General features: G+C 33.9%; 2 protein-coding genes and 1 long non-coding RNA gene across 4 annotated transcripts; 1 reads left to right on the top strand and 2 right to left on the bottom strand.

Moving 5' to 3' along the window:
- Positions 1-5,107: 5,107 nt before the first annotated feature.
- On the bottom strand, positions 5,108-10,194 carry LOC135075779 (THAP domain-containing protein 5-like). 2 transcript variants are annotated; one of them, XR_010258107.1, is made up of 6 exons: positions 9,484-10,194; positions 9,005-9,249; positions 8,726-8,779; positions 8,163-8,315; positions 7,605-7,691; positions 5,108-7,487 (listed from the first exon to the last, which is right to left on the bottom strand). XR_010258107.1 is itself a non-coding variant. In XM_063970264.1 (4 exons), exons 1-4 carry the CDS (start codon positions 9,582-9,584, stop codon positions 8,146-8,148), a joined length of 570 nt encoding a protein of 189 aa, XP_063826334.1. In that variant the 5' UTR covers positions 9,585-10,194; the 3' UTR covers positions 7,731-8,145. The 2 variants fall into 2 exon arrangements, 1 of the variants encoding a protein (XP_063826334.1); XM_063970264.1 differs by lacking the exons at positions 5,108-7,487; positions 7,605-7,691 and having other exon boundaries at positions 7,731-8,315.
- A 988-nt stretch (positions 10,195-11,182) lies between these two features.
- Positions 11,183-12,053, top strand: LOC135075555 (uncharacterized). Its single transcript, XR_010258052.1, has 2 exons — positions 11,183-11,533; positions 11,811-12,053. It is a non-coding gene; the product is annotated as an uncharacterized LOC135075555 (long non-coding RNA).
- Positions 12,054-15,126: 3,073 nt separating this feature from the next.
- Positions 15,127-15,875, bottom strand: LOC135075553 (BET1 homolog). Its single transcript, XM_063969975.1, has one exon. It carries the CDS (start codon positions 15,560-15,562, stop codon positions 15,224-15,226), a length of 339 nt encoding a protein of 112 aa, XP_063826045.1. The 5' UTR covers positions 15,563-15,875; the 3' UTR covers positions 15,127-15,223.
- Positions 15,876-16,572: the final 697 nt, after the last annotated feature.

Raw genomic sequence — 16,572 nt, 5'->3', positions numbered from 1 at the left:
TTTACTAACTTCAATTTGCCATTTACTGCAAATGTTCCATGGATAAAAAAATCTTTAAGGGCGAGAAGGTATTTTCTATTTTCGTCCAATACGCTAGGCCTATTCTCTTATATTATGGCACAAGTAATACAATCATGCTTTGGCACTGTCTAAGTTAATGGTAGGAGGTGCTTGTTCCATTACTAGGTTTCTGTAAAAGTTAGCACCATACTAATAATAAAATCAACTATTATATCATCATTTTATATGATATTTTATGTATTACACAAGCTAAAACATAAAATTATAGACATAATTTGTAATCATCTTACAAAATATTATTACTTTAATTCGATCTGCACATCTAAAATTGTATTAGAGTTGTTAGCAATGTCAGCCTAAATTCTGTATTCATCTCGTTAATTAAGATATTTATAAATGCAACGCAATTCAATAATAAATTATATAAAAATCGGGTAAATTTCTTAAGTAAAATATACCTATTAGGAAATATAATATTATGTAATAGTATAACAAAATAATAGTGAATCTCTTCTACTCGTAGAGCAGTGTGTCAGTATAAATACCAATAAAATATACAGGTTCATTCAGTACCTCTGGCTCACTGTCGACCACCCCACCCTATGTGAAAATCCACACAAAATATGCTATCTAGGAATATTGTCATTGTTATTTATGAAATGAAGACTACTTGTGTTTTAAATAATACTGTTGTACTACATATTTATAGAATGACAGTTTTGATACGATTCCAAACTAAATCCAATACTTCGTCGGTCAAAGAAGATCGTCGTTTTATAACTGGTGTCAAATATTTAAAAATAATAATTCATTTTCATTTCCCGCAACTCGAGTATTTCATATTACCAAACGTTAGTGAATGTATTTTTATTTCCATTGCCTAATTTTTTAAGATCTTGTCTCAACCTCAATCGAAGAATACCAGAAGACAAGTTTCATCCTATCATCACTTATAAAACTTAAAACCATTATTTGAACGTGGCACATTAAGTGTAAAACTACAATGTAAATAGGTTTAATTATTGTTTTAAAATTATTTTTTGTGTGTCTTATTATGACTGTATATCTTATACTTAATGTTGTGATAATTGTATGGTCTCATGATGATCACTGTAGACTGTTATCTTGCTTTCTTTGTCTTGATACGCTAGATATTCAGTTTTTAATGGGCTTGATTCGTCACCCACTCGTCAAAGCCTTTGTTAAAACTCTTAAAAATGTTTTATCTCAAGTTTTTATTGAAATCAGTAAAAGTATTTATATTTACGTTGGTCCGAGATTCTACCAATGTCCTATACAATGATGCACATCAGGTAGCAATGTACAGCAAAATGTTGCTAGTTACTTTTGTTATTGTTGATAAAAATGAATTTCGATGATTCTTTTTGATTGTTATTTTACAGATTCTGTTTAGTTTTAACTGTTACTATGGAACCAAGCGTCAAAGATATTCCTTATATCCGGATTTAATTATTATTTAAACATTGAAAACATACGGAAATAAATAAAAATTTCAAATACATTTCTGTGCGACATTTTATGTTTGGATGATTTAAATTTATTATTTGTTAAGTAATATAAGAATGAGCGGAGTTATGGGGTAATGTATTATGGTGGTAATGACATTGTAGAGTTCATAAAACTGTTGTCAATTGTTACAAAATAGTCCTATATCAACCACTTATCTTATAACCCTCCTTGTGTCGCGAAGTTGCGTAAAAATGGACAGTCTTTATAAACTGATATAATATTCGTTTTCAAAAATAATTTTATACATTATTTGTATTAACGAAGTATTTTAGAAACTGATTTGACTACAATGTTAGCCTTGTATGATTGTTCGTATGTTAAGACGTTTGATTGAATATTGAATGTATTTTACTAATTGACTGATTTATCGGTTAGTTTCGTGTATATTATTGTTACTACATTTTAGTATAATACTGTACATAAAGTATGTATCTAATTAGAAATATCTACTACGGTTTAAGATCTTCTTATTTAGTACAAAAATACTGTATATTTTGGGGTTTACCAACACCACTTTTGTTAATTCTCTTAATGACTATAGAAAAAACATAATTATGTGCCATGAAAAGGTGGCGGAAGTTTTCCTACACCTTGTGCATTATTTCAATCCTTTAATCGTCTTTAAAGTAGCTACATTGTTTATTGTTGTACGTAGTTCAAAATGCAATAAGACATTCCCCAAAATGCATAGTAGATTATGTCTTGAGTGTACATTTGTGAAGAAGTTTTTTTTATTTCCTTTACTTGTATAGAAGTGAAATAAAAATAAATTATGATGTACATTAATCAAATAGAACATCATTTTTGGAATATGTTAAGCTTTTGTTTATTAAAATTATTGCCCATAGTATTAACAATCAACTGCCTGTAACGATATTAGGTAAAATAAATAAGATATGACATGATTGTAAACGAAAGCAAAGCAAAACAAGCTTTGATTTGTATTGTGGGCTTCCAAACCGATTTAAAATCGACGACACTTTAACTTACTCAAATGTCATCAAAAGCCTTTACTCCGTTAAAAACATAAAATATCGCAATATAAAAATGATGCAACGTACACCAACATTTCTATTTGTTTTCAGATGTAACCAAATGTTTTACCTAAGCAATAAAGCAGTCAAATAATTTGTTTGTTTAATTTCGTGTATAATAAGCGATTTTTATCTTAAAATACATCTAGGAGCCATTCCACTACATTTATGGACTACCTAACACCATGGTGAAAGTGAAGGGAACTGTGGCCCGCCGCGGCGGCCTTTTTTTTTCGACGTCGGGAAATGCTTTGCGCATACCCATTGGTCGATGGGGACGGCCAGTGGGTTATGTGGGACTCTCCCCGCCTGCTCACTAAAGGTGAAGCCTCCTACCCACTAAAACCCGACGGTATCCACCAGAGAGCCCAAAAAAACGGAGCCGCGAGTTATTGTTCTGCCTCGTCCTCAGCTCCGCCTCAGGCTAGAGGGCTATTACGTGCTCCTTTTGTACCCTTTGCACCACCGGCCTGCACCACTGGTGGTGCAAAGGGTATTTTTTAATCCCTTTTGCACCACCAATAGTGCCGCCCTACCATTAACTGTAAAACGATTATCTATAATCATATAATATTAATATTATAAAGAGGAAAGATTTGATTGTTTGTACTGAATAGGCTCCGAAACTACTGGACAGATTTGACAACATAACATAAAAATTAATAACAACCATTCATATCTACATACAACGAATAATTCCTAAAGTACCAGGGCAACATAATCATAAAGGAGCTATATCAAATTCTTCTTGGTTGATCCGATAAATAAACATGTATCATAAAATAGCTCCTTTATGGTTATGTTGCCCTGGTACTTTATTCGTTGTATGTAGGATGTAGGCCCGGGGTATCGTGGGTCTGAAGTGATATGTTTATAGGCACTTACACTTACACAAATTAAAACTTTTAGGTAGGTTTTGATTTATTTATAACAATTAAATTATTAAGTATTTTACAGTCTACTACTAGTTTTACAGTCGATGGTAGCACAGCACTATTTGTTGGTGGTGCAAGAGGGATTTAAAAATACCCTTTGCACCACCAGTGGTGCAGGCCGGTGGTGCAAAGGGTACAAAAGGTTACGTGCTCTGTGCTAGAGGGAACTGGAAGGAACCCCCAATCAGCTCCTCCAGATTTTTTTATAGATGTTTCTCCTCGTAGCCCTGGTACAAACAACAGGACCCCCGGACCGCCGTAGTGGGTTACGGTTTGCTCCATGCCGCTGCTGTCGGCTCTGCTGATCAGAGAAGTACCGAGAGCGGCCCTCCAAAGAATGGGCCCGGGCAAACGCCCCGCAGTGGCCCGTGGACCAGAGCCCCGATTACGGTAACTTTAAACGTCAACAATCCAGACACGCTTCTCGATTCTGCGATACGATTGGTCAAAACAGCTGACGTACGCTGTTGAACGACCAATCGTATCGCAGAATCGAGAAGCGTGTCTGGATTGTTGACTTCAAAACCTTGGTTTTTTAGACATCAGAACTTACCAAAAAGAACGGTCTCCATCATCTGTCGCCTGCGCCTTGGTCATGCGTGCACCCCTGTCCACCTCGCGAAAATACGCATTAGAGATAGCTCCATTTGCGAGTGCGGCCTGGATGAAGGAACAACCAACCATATCTTTTTTAATTGTCCTAAAATTGGATCCTCTTTGTACGATTTTCTCCCTAAAACTTTCCCCCGTCCCTCTAATATTAAATGTGTACTTAACAACATTAACTGTCCTATTTTAAATTCACTTGCAAAATTCATTAAAATTAACAAAATTAATTTGTAGGTAAGGAAAAAATTGGCCTTGCGAAATTTATTAAAAATCCCCCGTGACATTGTTTTTTTTTTTTTTTTTTTTTTTTTTTTTAATTCTCTGTCACATAAAACCACCCCCATCCCCCAACCCTTTCCCCAACCCCTGCTGTAAAAATTTTTTTGTGTGTTTCGTCTTTTTTGTGTTGTCTTATTTGTGATTGTGATTTGTGATGTCTTTTTTGTTTTAGGTCGATAAGTTTGCTTAGAGTCTTGTAGATTTTTTTTTATTTTATTTTATTTGATTATATCACTGTGTAAAAGCTGCGCACGTGACATTGGCGGAACAGTGGCGAAAAAGCACAAGTTCATCGCCATCAATAAAAGAAGAAGATGGATTGTTGACGTTAAAAGTTACCGTAATCGGGGCTCAGGACTTGAGCAGCCTTGCTTTATAACACAGATTAGAGAGTATGCTTTATAACGTGTGCCGCCAAAGAGCATAAAAGAGTAAGAGACGGCACTCCATAGATATTTTTTGAGCTCACGCACACATATGCATTTTAGAGAACGACCCGCAAATCTTTACCAACCGCACAAACTACAGGCGGAGCTACCAACATAATGCATTATTTTCTGACAGTATTAGTGACGTTCGTAATAACTTATCGATTATCGATACTTTGCTAGGGTTGTAATTGCATATCGATATCTAGTATAGGAACTTTCAATATTTTAATGCTATTTTTATTTTATACTATGTGTAAGTAAAACGAACTTTTGTAACGTAAATTATTTATTTCGAAATAAAATAGGTATATTACAATAAGTATTGAACATGACATAGCAGTTGTAGGCATGAGGAATTATTGAATATTATAACAAAGTACAGAAATGATAATTTTGTAAACTTTTATTTTCACAACTTTTTCTAAGAAAAAATAGGATTTTTATTTATAAACATCTTTAATTTTCTTATCAGCTGATCGAACCTCAGCCTCAAGATTACTTTTCAATGCTTTGTTGCTGTGCTTTTTTACTTTTGTCAGCAAAATTGTTTTCACTTTTTATGAAGCTGTCATTAATGATTTTACAACTTTTTCTTAGAAAAAGGTAACTTAATATTTTAAACATCTTAACATAAATTTCTTTATTATGTTGTTGACATTTAAACCAACTAAAATTACAATTTGTACTCAACATTAAGAAAATGAATTTTCCAACATTTTCCATATATATCTGGTCGGCAATATGGTCATGATAAAATTGTTTAGCTTCATTTACGGTGGTACATAATTGAATTGTTGGATAAACGAGACTTTTTTTATCATGCCACCATTCGCGAAGAGATATATATGCATACAAATCATTGTCAACAGGAGTTTTCACGCTCAAACACTCTTCACAAATTAAACAAGAACTGTTCTGTAATAGTTTGGCAGCTAAATACCCGCTTACATATACTACTGGTTGGTTTTCAAGGCTACACAAATTTTCAATGGGCTGTTCTAAGTTTTCAGGGTCCGGGATAGACAACACAGGATAAAATTCAGTGTCTGTGGAATCTTGAACATTAATTTTTATTTCTGTTGCTTTTAAATTAGTTTTTAAAATGTCTTTATATTCCAGCATATGTTTATTGTTGTCTGCTTCACAATTAGCACTTCTGCTATGAGGCACTTTCAGCCCAGTAACCATGCTTGTTTTAAGCGCTGCAGTAAAGTGCGTGATAGTGGGATTTCTATTGGTTACACTGTGTTGCCTAATGATTCCAAATAAGTTTTCCAGAGAGTCTTGGTTAAACTGTCTAAGGTTCATATATTTAAACCCTTCATTCTTTAACTTTTCCCAAATATCGTTTAAGGATTTGATAGATATTTGATATCCCTTTACGCATTTAACATTTTTTAGTATCGTGTTTTCTGCTGTTATAAATTTTATGGTTTTTAACTTATCAGTATAAAAGGTCCAAGACTCAATGTGATTACTTGATGTGGAAACATTTTCCCGGATCCCTTTCTTTACGTCATTTAAAGATGATGGACCATTTGTACAATCAAATAGTTTATCTAACTGTTCAATCACAAATGCTGTATCATTGCAATCAGAAACTTCTTTCCATGCCATCATTTTTAAAATAGCTGCCACGGTATTACTCAGAGCATGCGCAGCATACTTCACCCTCATCTTAGTTTTGAATGTTGGATTTACAATGGTACTATTCAGTTTTTTAAAATTTAAAAAATTTCTGTTGTGTTCTTCTGCAACTACCAAATGCCTCCATTGTGCAATTTTTCCATCGAAAGACATATTTCCACTTTTAAAGAAATTGTTTCGTAATGATTTGAACAAGTGAGGGATGTCATAGATTATAAAAATTTTGTCATTATTTACAGAGAAAAAGTTGCTATCTATGCCTTGTCCACAGTTTCTTTTTAACATGTTAAGAGCTCCTATATTTGTAGATCCCTGATCACAAACTGTTGTTAGAACCACAAATCCGATTTCTTTTAATTTTTTGATGATGTCCGATATAATTTTTGCCAGTTTTGCTGTTGATATTGTGCCTTCCACAAAATAGTGCGCAATATATTGTTTGTATTTATGTTTAGCACCCTGTATCATAAACACTAACGCATGGTCTGCAATTTTATTTTCTCGTCCCATGTTCTCGCCCTCTCCATAATCCACGTAGCCATCCACTTTATCAGCAATTTCGTTATAAATTATCCGTTTCTTTAACGCCATCTCGTCAAATATTAACGAGCAATATTTATTTTCCTTTGGCATACTTGATGCTTTTGCCTCTAACATATCAATTATATTTTTATTTATACCAGGCTCCATTGGTATATTTTTTAAAATCCTTTGGAGCGTTTTAGTGCTTGGTAGCGTAAACAGCTTTTGCATATAGCGGTATGCTTTAGGGGACCGTTTAAATATAGCCAAAGCATATATTTTGTTGGCTAAAGTCCACCTTTTTCCTTGTGACTTTTTTTTGTTATTCTGCACTACATCCTTTACTAACGATGTCAGCACTTCCGAATCTAACTTGTCTAAATTCACTCTTGACTTCGCTATATTCCTTATTGTTTTTTTTGCATTTTGTAACTGTCGCCAAAGCCTCTTCTCTTTAATTGTAAATGTTGATGAAGTGTCTGTAATAAAAACATTTCCATTAGTAAAAAAACAACATTAAAGCAAATTGAATTGAATATTGGTTAATTAATCAGCAATTTTACTTAGTTTTTTAAATTAGGTATGTTTTATCTTACCTTTCATTTCAATGTTTTTCTTAGGTCTTTTATAACTGTGGACTAATATTTCTGCCTGTGCATCTTGATGGCAAATGTTTTTATTATCTGAAATATTATAAATATGCTAATTAGTTTAAAATTTATTTAGTTGTTTTATGAAACATATTATTTCCAAATCAATCAATCATTATCAAGTTTTAAAAAAATGCAAAGACAGGATAATGATAGCTCTTCTCATAAAATATGAAGCGTGGGCCCACCTTCAATAACAATGACATAATATTAAATTAAAGGCATTTAGAGGTTTTAATGTTCTGCATTCTGGATGCGGTCTGCGGGTATGTCAAGACAATCTGTAAGTGGTCGTGATAAGGCAATCAGTCACGTGTGCTTTGCGTTCTTTGTTCGTATCCGCACGGTCAAATCGCATTAATATAAAATGTACAGAGACCTAGAATGTTGTACATATAAGTTCATTTTGACCTGACTGCAGACTGCAGAACGCATCCAGGGTGGCATTCTTTAGTTTGAGGGAAGGCATATTTTAGAAGGTAAATAATTAGTTTGTACACTTACCATGAGTAATTGGTTTATAGGTCATATGTTCTGGTGCATTGGAAGTAGAAGGAAGAGGTTCAAAAGTTGTTTTCGCAGAAATACCAGAATCTGGTATATCCACAGCTCCCAAACATGTTGAATTTAGTTGTTTGGTTGTAGTTGTAAGGGGAACTGAAAGCAGAAAATGAAATGTGAATTGGGTAATAAAATGTCATGTTCTTACCCAACTTTAGGGTACAATCAGTCTAGTACATGTCTTGCTCACATTAAAAATTACTAGCTTAAAAATATTATTAAACTAGCTGACCTGGCTAATTAATGTAGATTGCCTAAAATTTTTCAAATTGGTCCGGTAGTTTTTTTGAAGAATTTGTATTACACAAATTACTAAAGTCCCTCTAACTCAACACCTCATTCTAAGCTAAATTGTGTTACGAGTGGGTTTACTACAATATTCAAGCTGTGGGGTTCTAACCCGCACTTTAGGCTATCTTGGCTTCGAGTTACGGAGCCGATCAAATACAAACAAACAATTAAATATTTCCTTTTTATATTATTAGTATAATTTTAGATAAACATACCTCGTTCAACTGGATTTGACTTCTTTGGAATGCAATATGAATGATCATAAAGAACTGTAACAAAGTATAGATATAATTAATAATTGAAATTATATATTATTTATTGATAAGCATACAACACAGTCATGTTTGTGTTTACAAAGAAAGAACCTTGTTAAATTGCATTCGGTTGGTTTGTTTTGGAAACCAAAGAAAATTAATTAAGACATCTAAATAATTCAGAAAAATTGATAGATAGTAAATTACATTTAAAAAAAATAATTGAAGTCATCATCATACCTGTCTTGAGGTTTTCTTTATTGGAGTCTTTTACATGAAGAGGAAACTCTGTCAAAACTTCATCTGGCAAGATGGGATTGCTCAATTCCAGTGTTGGAATAGCTGAGTTCTTCAGCCGAGTTCCTTTGGCATTGAAGGATTCAGGAGTGAAGTGCCCACCACAAACAAACTTAAGTTGGTGTAACTTTTCAATAGGTACATATGCTAAGTCTTCTATGCCAGCATTTTTAACCCACATTCGACAACTGAAATAAGAAATACCTATTAGAAAAGAAAAAGAATAACAAACTGAAATTTATTCATCAACTAATTTCTTTTAGTATTGTTATGCAATGCATTTACAGAGTACGAAACAAAATACTGAAATTAAAAATTGGTTATGGTTATTTACTGTATGATTAAAAATATTAATCCCAGCCTTTAAGTTTACACAATCATTAAAATTATCTTGTAATAAATGAGTGTTATTAGAAACTTACCGGTCAGAATCCAGAGGAAACCTACTCAAAAGTAAGGGTGATCCACCACGACTTCGCCTCTTATTACAAATAACGCACTTCTTGTTGTTTCTACTCTCCATTATCAGTAGAAGCCTAAAATGAAATAGGTATTAATTAAACAAAGCCTATAATTTCTCTCCAACCAGTGTCAATGCCCTGGTTCATGCATTTACCAGTTTTGAAAGTACATTTACATTTTCATCACATAGGGTTGTTTTTAATGAAAAATAGATTTGTAATAGATCTAATATTTCAAGTAAGTAGATAACATACCCATTAAACAGAAAAGTAAATAAGAGTTTAAACTTCTGTAGAAGTTGAAACACAGCTTATTTAAAAGAGTCTCTATCTCACAAAAAACAAAACACTGAACAGCAAACTTTATCACGCCCGATACGGAGGAACTTAATCAACTCAACGTAAACGACAGAAAAGTTTATTTACAGTAATATTGCACCAAATCTGAGAAAATAACTTCACACGAATCAATTCGCCGGTTAAAAACTCAAACTCAATTGACAGACTTTTTTTTCATTTGTCAAACTAACAATACTACCAACATTAAGGACACTAACAATTATTTTTAGTATGGTGGTATTGATCCGCGGGTTCCCCTGCTATATTGAAATCAATCCAAAATGCACTTTATTGCTTATGGGATAAGGTTGTATATCAATTGCTACATATAGAGACTAGTTTTTGTATGAGAAGTGTCTACCCACTGTGTGCCGCGGGCAAAAGCTAGTCCTATACACACAGATAAGGATAGATGCAGCATGTGTCAAAATTTGTATGAAGCCGAGCGTGCCACTTTTTAAACGTCATTAGTGTCATTTTAGCGAATTTTAGTGATTGCCGCAACGTAAAAGTAATCGTATCATCGTACTGCATTCGCAAATTCATCGAATGATATCGTGTGACTCGATTCAAAAATTAATTAATTCCGATAAAACTGATATTTTGTTAAATTTATAGCTAGTCTGACTGTGGATTAAAATAATTATGTAGCGGTAGACGTTATTCTACAATTCTACATCATATAATCATTCTAATAATATTTTTGTTGTGTTGTGCCTGATGTTTATGAAAGTAATGATCGTTATTCCATTATGTTAAATAGTACTACTAGTAATTCATACTTAATTCCATACTTTTAAATATCCTAGTAAGTAAATGACCTACTTTCATAAAATAAAGACTATTTTACTCAAGCTTTTTATTTTTAATAAATGTAAAAATGCGTAGTTTTGCCAATACGTTTTTTTTTCATAAAGCTAAGTCAGGTACCTAGTTTTGAAGATATTTCTAAACGACAAAATCTCGGGCGTCGTATACATAGTAGTAATAGTGTATACTGCGATCACTGACCTAACTTCTTGATTTGTATATTTCGACGTTATACAGTGCACTCTGTCTTCCGCGATCACTGATCTAACTTGTTTTATAATTCTTCTTCTGCTACTTTATTCTAATTAATTACATATTTGTTACTCGTTGCTGTTAATTACAATTCTCAATCCGTAAATAATTTCTTCTCTCTACCGTGTTCGTACTACTGTCCTCGTAAAAGCATCGTATCCGATTGTTGTAATCGGATTACATGAACATCACTCGACCATGTATGTCCATTTGGACATATCGGAATGGCACGCTTTGACTAGCAACTTGCTGTATCTACTCTAATCGTAGATAGAGGATAGAGTATAGATAAGCTACTAATTAAAAAAAAAAATTAGAGTGAGAAAGCTTATATGTCAGATAAATATGGGAGAGCAGGACAAAACATTTTTTTCTGTCTCCGCTTGCGTATCGGTTTTTTATGTTTGCCACCATTTGCTTTGGTGGCAGACAATTGCGTGGTGTTTTGATGTTTTTCATCAATTTATAGTGATTTCATGTCAAATAAAACAATCAGAACATTGTTCTACACAGTATTTTGTGTGATTTCGTTTGCAGTAATGGTGAATTGTTGTATAATTGGTTGTAAAAGCCGTAGTGAACGAAAAGAACCAAACATAACCTTTCATCGGTAAGTAGCATTTTTTCGCTATTATATGGTAACTGAAGGTAATAAACATTAAGAAAACGATTGTTTGATGTTACCGAAATGTAAGTTTTCTCGTAATTATGTTAAAAATTTGATTATTCTAAACCTATAAATTGGGTATTAACCGACTGGAGTGAAAGTCATCATGTGCCAGAAGATTCATTATGATAATACATGTAATCTGTCATTAGTCGGGTTATAAGCCGCTGGGGATACCAGCAGGCCTAGTCAATATTCCCTCATGTATTTTTGTTTTTAGATTCCCGAATGAACCAAGTTTAAGAAATAAATGGACGGAGTGTACGGGCCGAGTACATTGGCATCCAAGTCAACATTCTCGAATATGTTCCAGACATTTTGAATCCAGATGCTAAAGTATCTGAAAGTTCGAATACATCATGCAGCTAAAAAGCTTTCAGAAAAGTCTGATATCGTCAGGAATTTTTAAAACAAATTAATTTTGTTTAAGGGTCAGTGATACTGATTAAAGTATTATATTAAAGTGGTTTTTTATTTAAATCCTCAAAAACTCAGTTTAACCTCTTAAATATAGAAAAAAGCTTGCACGCACACGCCATCAATCAAGTCCATCCAGTTGTTTAAGCGTAAAAAGGTAAACATACATACACACAAACTTTCACTTCACCTTTATAGTAATACTTACTAGATTTTGCGCCTCAGTTTCACCCGCAGCTTACCTATTTACCCCTAAAATCAGGGTAATTTTTAACGTAGCCAATACTAAGTCTATTGTTGTAGCTATAGATATGGTATGTACATATATTGCTATCTCACTCAGGTGTACGCTAATGACCCATCTACCTCTATTCTCTATCTACGACTCTAATCCATATCTGTGCCTATACATTACATTATCTATGACCTTTCAAAAACACGTACCATTGACAGCACTAGCTGTCACAGTGTAGTGCTGCTAATAGGAGTATCGATGAATTTGGACGACTCAACATCGTTCGTTCTTTTCAGCCAAATGACACGTCCACTGCTGGAAAAAGGCCCCTCCCCATAGGATTTCCACAAATACCGTTCTTGCATTGCCTGCATGCATCCAGGTATAACTTCTCATGACCTTCACCATCACCAGATTCGTCGGTCCACTTAGTGGGAAGCCTGCCTTTATTTATGCACACATTATGATGTCCATCGGTCGCTTCACATAGTTAACTTTCTTTCATTCTGCATAATTATTGAGTTGAGGACGTACAAAATAAAACACGGTTCATGTTTTGACGGCTTTCTTGTTATTTCAAGTCTGGGTCTTAGGTTAGGAGGCCCTGAACACAGAACACCTATGCCCGTTTTCACCATCAATCCCTAATTTTTAAGTGACCCCTATGTAAACAAATTCCTGTTATTTGTTACCATAGCGGTCACTTAAAAATTAGGGATTGATGGTGAAAACGGGCATTATACCCCTGAATGTCCCTGAGATGTAGTACCTACTATTTTATCGATAGCAAAGACTAGGTTAGGCATTAGGTACATCACTAAGGCTGGGTTGCACCCAAGGAACTTTGGTTGCACCACAGATATGGATAGATGCAGCATGTGTCAAAAATTGTATGAAGCCGAGCGTGCCACTTTTTAAACGTCATTAGTGTCATTTTAGCGAATTTTAGTGATTGCCGCAACGTAAAAGTAATCGTATCATCGTACTGCATTTGCAAAGTCATCGAATGATATCGTGTGACTCGATTCGAAAATTAATTAATTCCGATAAAACTGATAATTTGTTAAATACAAAACCAAAAACATCTTTATTTACCTTTTTAAAATAAATTAATTCTTACAAATCGTCAAATCTCGTTATTTTTTTTACCCTACCAGCGTTTCAAGACATAAATTTGTCAAGTACATGAATACATGCATCAGTGTGTGTCTTATTGTTATGAGTAAGTACGGTTCCTTGGGATCGGTATGAGTGCACCACATACAGGGACCATGGTTTTAACTCTTAAGAGTACATCGCAGGATATGTATTAAAAAAAATGCTACTTTATACTTCTTCTACTGCTACTTTATTCTAATTAATTATTTGTTACTTGTGCTGTTAATTATAATTCTCAATCCGTAAATAATTTCTTCTTTCTACCGTGTTCGTACTACTGTCCTCGTAAAATCATCGTAACCGATTGTTGTAATCGGATTACATGAACATCACTCGACCATGTATGTCCATTTGGACATATCGGAATGGCACGCTTTGACGATCAACTTGCTGTATCTACTCTAATCCATATCTGTGGGTTGCACCATCTTACTTTAACTTTGACAAACGTCAAAAATCTGTCAAACTCCATACAACAACAACAAGCAAGCATTGGTTGGCGGTTTTATCGTTATTTATTAGTTTTTTTTTAGTTACGGTCGAAGCCTCTTGGAGTATGAGTATTCTTTGGTCGAAGCGGTGTAACTCAGACTAAGCAAATAAAAACGAACAAACTTGTATTTTTTCGTTTCTATCAGCCAGAAAGTGCAGAAAGTAAATTGTGATAATTTGCTCAAAGCAGCAGTGGACCTGGACCTAACAGATTAGGGAGATTACGTGATTAAGTTTTTTATGTACTTATAAACAACCAAAAAAAATCATAATTAAACAACGAAATTACATACATTACAATACAAAGGAAGCATACTACTATGCTTGCTTTGAATTATTAAAACCTCAGTGTCATGGAAAGTCACAGTGTTAATATTGTGTTTTACGTTGCCGACTCAGTTACAAACCGAAAACATTTGTTTGGAGATGCAATAACATATGCAAAACAAGGAAAAGTACTATACATTCTTTACGACGAATGGGATGAGCTGCCTCAATTATCTCAAGATTTGAATTTGGTTAACAAACATTACATGAAAATGATAAGTTTTCTATATGTAAAATCTATCGAGTCTCTTATAGAAAGTTTGTCATCTCTACCCGATTGGCAGAATATTCCGTCTACAATAATTTTAGATGATATAAATGCATACTGCCCCAAACTGCAGGACGCTTGCGGTGTTACTGCACTACTGAAACATATTGCTATAAGTTGTGCATCAGTGTTGAAGTCACCTTGCAGGATAAGAATATCAATAAATGAATCACTTGGAGAAGATTATTGTAATACGTTGAAGGAATTATATAGCATACCATGTGGACAATAAATGATTTCATTTAAAGAAACCTCTCATTTCATATTATTCCCTTAGTGTAGAGAACAACTTTTGACTAACTGTAATGTTAGCAACGAAAGGATTAACGCTGATTTGGCTATCAAATTACACCTGAGGAACGCGGGGAGTCGTACGGGATAACAAAAAGATATTCCTTGTGGCATTCGAACGTTGGCCGCGACATAGAACGCCATGACCCGAGAGCCTCCTAAATATCCATGTGTGTTGTGTACCGATGATTGATGGCTTGATTTGGTAAATTAGGGTATTGGTGAATAAGTTGGTTTCAGACTATTTGTATTTAATACCCAATTTGTGAGTGAGTATGTGTATGAATCTAACAGTAAAGTATCTAGGTAATTATTACATGATATATTTTATAATAAAAATTTAAGTAGTTAAATGTATTACACTTTATTTACAAGAAAATAATAAATATACATATTCAAGGAATGAAAATTCAGGGCAATATTCATACTGTAACATTTTTTGAGATCACCTAAACTTCAAAACAATATAGAGCAAAAAGAAAACGAAAATTGAGAACAAAAACAGATAAAATATGTAGTAATTATGATTGCCCTTTCCAAGCTTCAGCACCCTGCCCATAGTTTTCCCAAGGAAGCCAGAGCTCCTGTCAACATCGTCATCGAGGCCTCGCAATATTTTATCCTGGTATCGGACTTCATTGCCTATTTCTATGGACATATGCTTTAGTGTACTTATTTTACCACCGAGTTCTTCTGCCATCCTTTCATTTTCGTGTTCAAGAACATCGTCGGTAGGAGCACGAGGTATTGGCTGATACTGGTAGCCTTCGCGGGCTCGACGCATACTGCTTCTGCCTGCCGTTTTGCTGTCTAGATTTCTACTCTTCAAGATTTACACTGGATGCAATTGGTTTCTCTTGAATGATGATATAAAGATATATTTAATGATTATACATTACATTTGACGACTTCCGTTAAAAATGCAACTAACTTTAATCAATTATGAATTAATCTTACAAAATTAATTAACATTAAGTTTCGAAAGATTTGTTTTTGTAATTTCTCCAACTTTTCTTCCAGCTATGATGAAATTAGGTGTAATTATTGCCTGAGGGTTTTTTAACATGACACATACAGTACTCACTATTGGTAATAATATTAGATAGACGATTTACTATTGGTCAGTAGAGTAAAATCCACAAACATCGTAGGTCATAAAACACTAGTCTTTGAAAGTGACACTTGACATTCTTGACAACAATCTGACAAATCATCAGTTTTAGCATTGACGTTTATACTATGGACCGGGCATACCTAAAGGTGTTCGATAAGTGCACGATGTTGGGAAAGGAAAATGGCCGCAATATAGGCCCAGACCGCCGCACGGTGGTCCCGATTTAATAAAACATGGACATTGATGCTAGAAGCACGAAATTTTTTTTGATGGTTACTGCTATGATAACTAATAAGGCAAAAAAATATTACAATCCTACGACGTCTATTTCGTAGTAAAAAAAAATATATACATATTTTTTGTATGGAAGAAATTACGTTTCTGTCAATTTTTCGAAATTCTTAAACGATGTCAAAATGCCGATCACACATGTTATAAAACAAGTGATTCTGAGTATTTCATGCGAAGATACTTGTCACTTATCTCTGCGTACTTTTGAGTTATCGAGGGTTGAAAAATCGATTTTTTTATATTAAATATTTCCACGAAAAATTGCCAAAATTACAATATGGTGTATAAGGGACACCTTTGATGACACATAACAACGACTCACACTCGCGCGCGCTCGTATGCATCAGCTTTTAATAAAATAAAATAAAAAATTAAGGGAAATACTTAAT

Source organism: Ostrinia nubilalis, chromosome 10, assembly GCF_963855985.1.
Source record: "Ostrinia nubilalis chromosome 10, ilOstNubi1.1, whole genome shotgun sequence".
Classification (NCBI taxonomy): Eukaryota; Metazoa; Arthropoda; class Insecta; order Lepidoptera; family Crambidae; genus Ostrinia; species Ostrinia nubilalis.
This window is presented reverse-complemented; position numbering and strand designations above follow the sequence as displayed.

Excerpts from the sequence above, each read along its gene's own strand:
- LOC135075779 (XM_063970264.1), bottom strand. The coding sequence starts at position 9,584 with ATGGAGAGTAGAAACAACAAGAAGTGCGTTATTTGTAATAAGAGGCGA. Across the intron at positions 9,250-9,483 it reads TTTCCTCTGGATTCTGACCG|TTGTCGAATGTGGGTTAAAA; the intron begins GTAAGTTTCTAA and ends TTCTTATTTCAG. Across the intron at positions 8,780-9,004 it reads TAAAGAAAACCTCAAGACAG|TTCTTTATGATCATTCATAT; the intron begins GTATGATGATGA and ends ACTTTGTTACAG.
- LOC135075553 (XM_063969975.1), bottom strand. The coding sequence starts at position 15,562 with ATGCGTCGAGCCCGCGAAGGCTACCAGTATCAGCCAATACCTCGTGCT.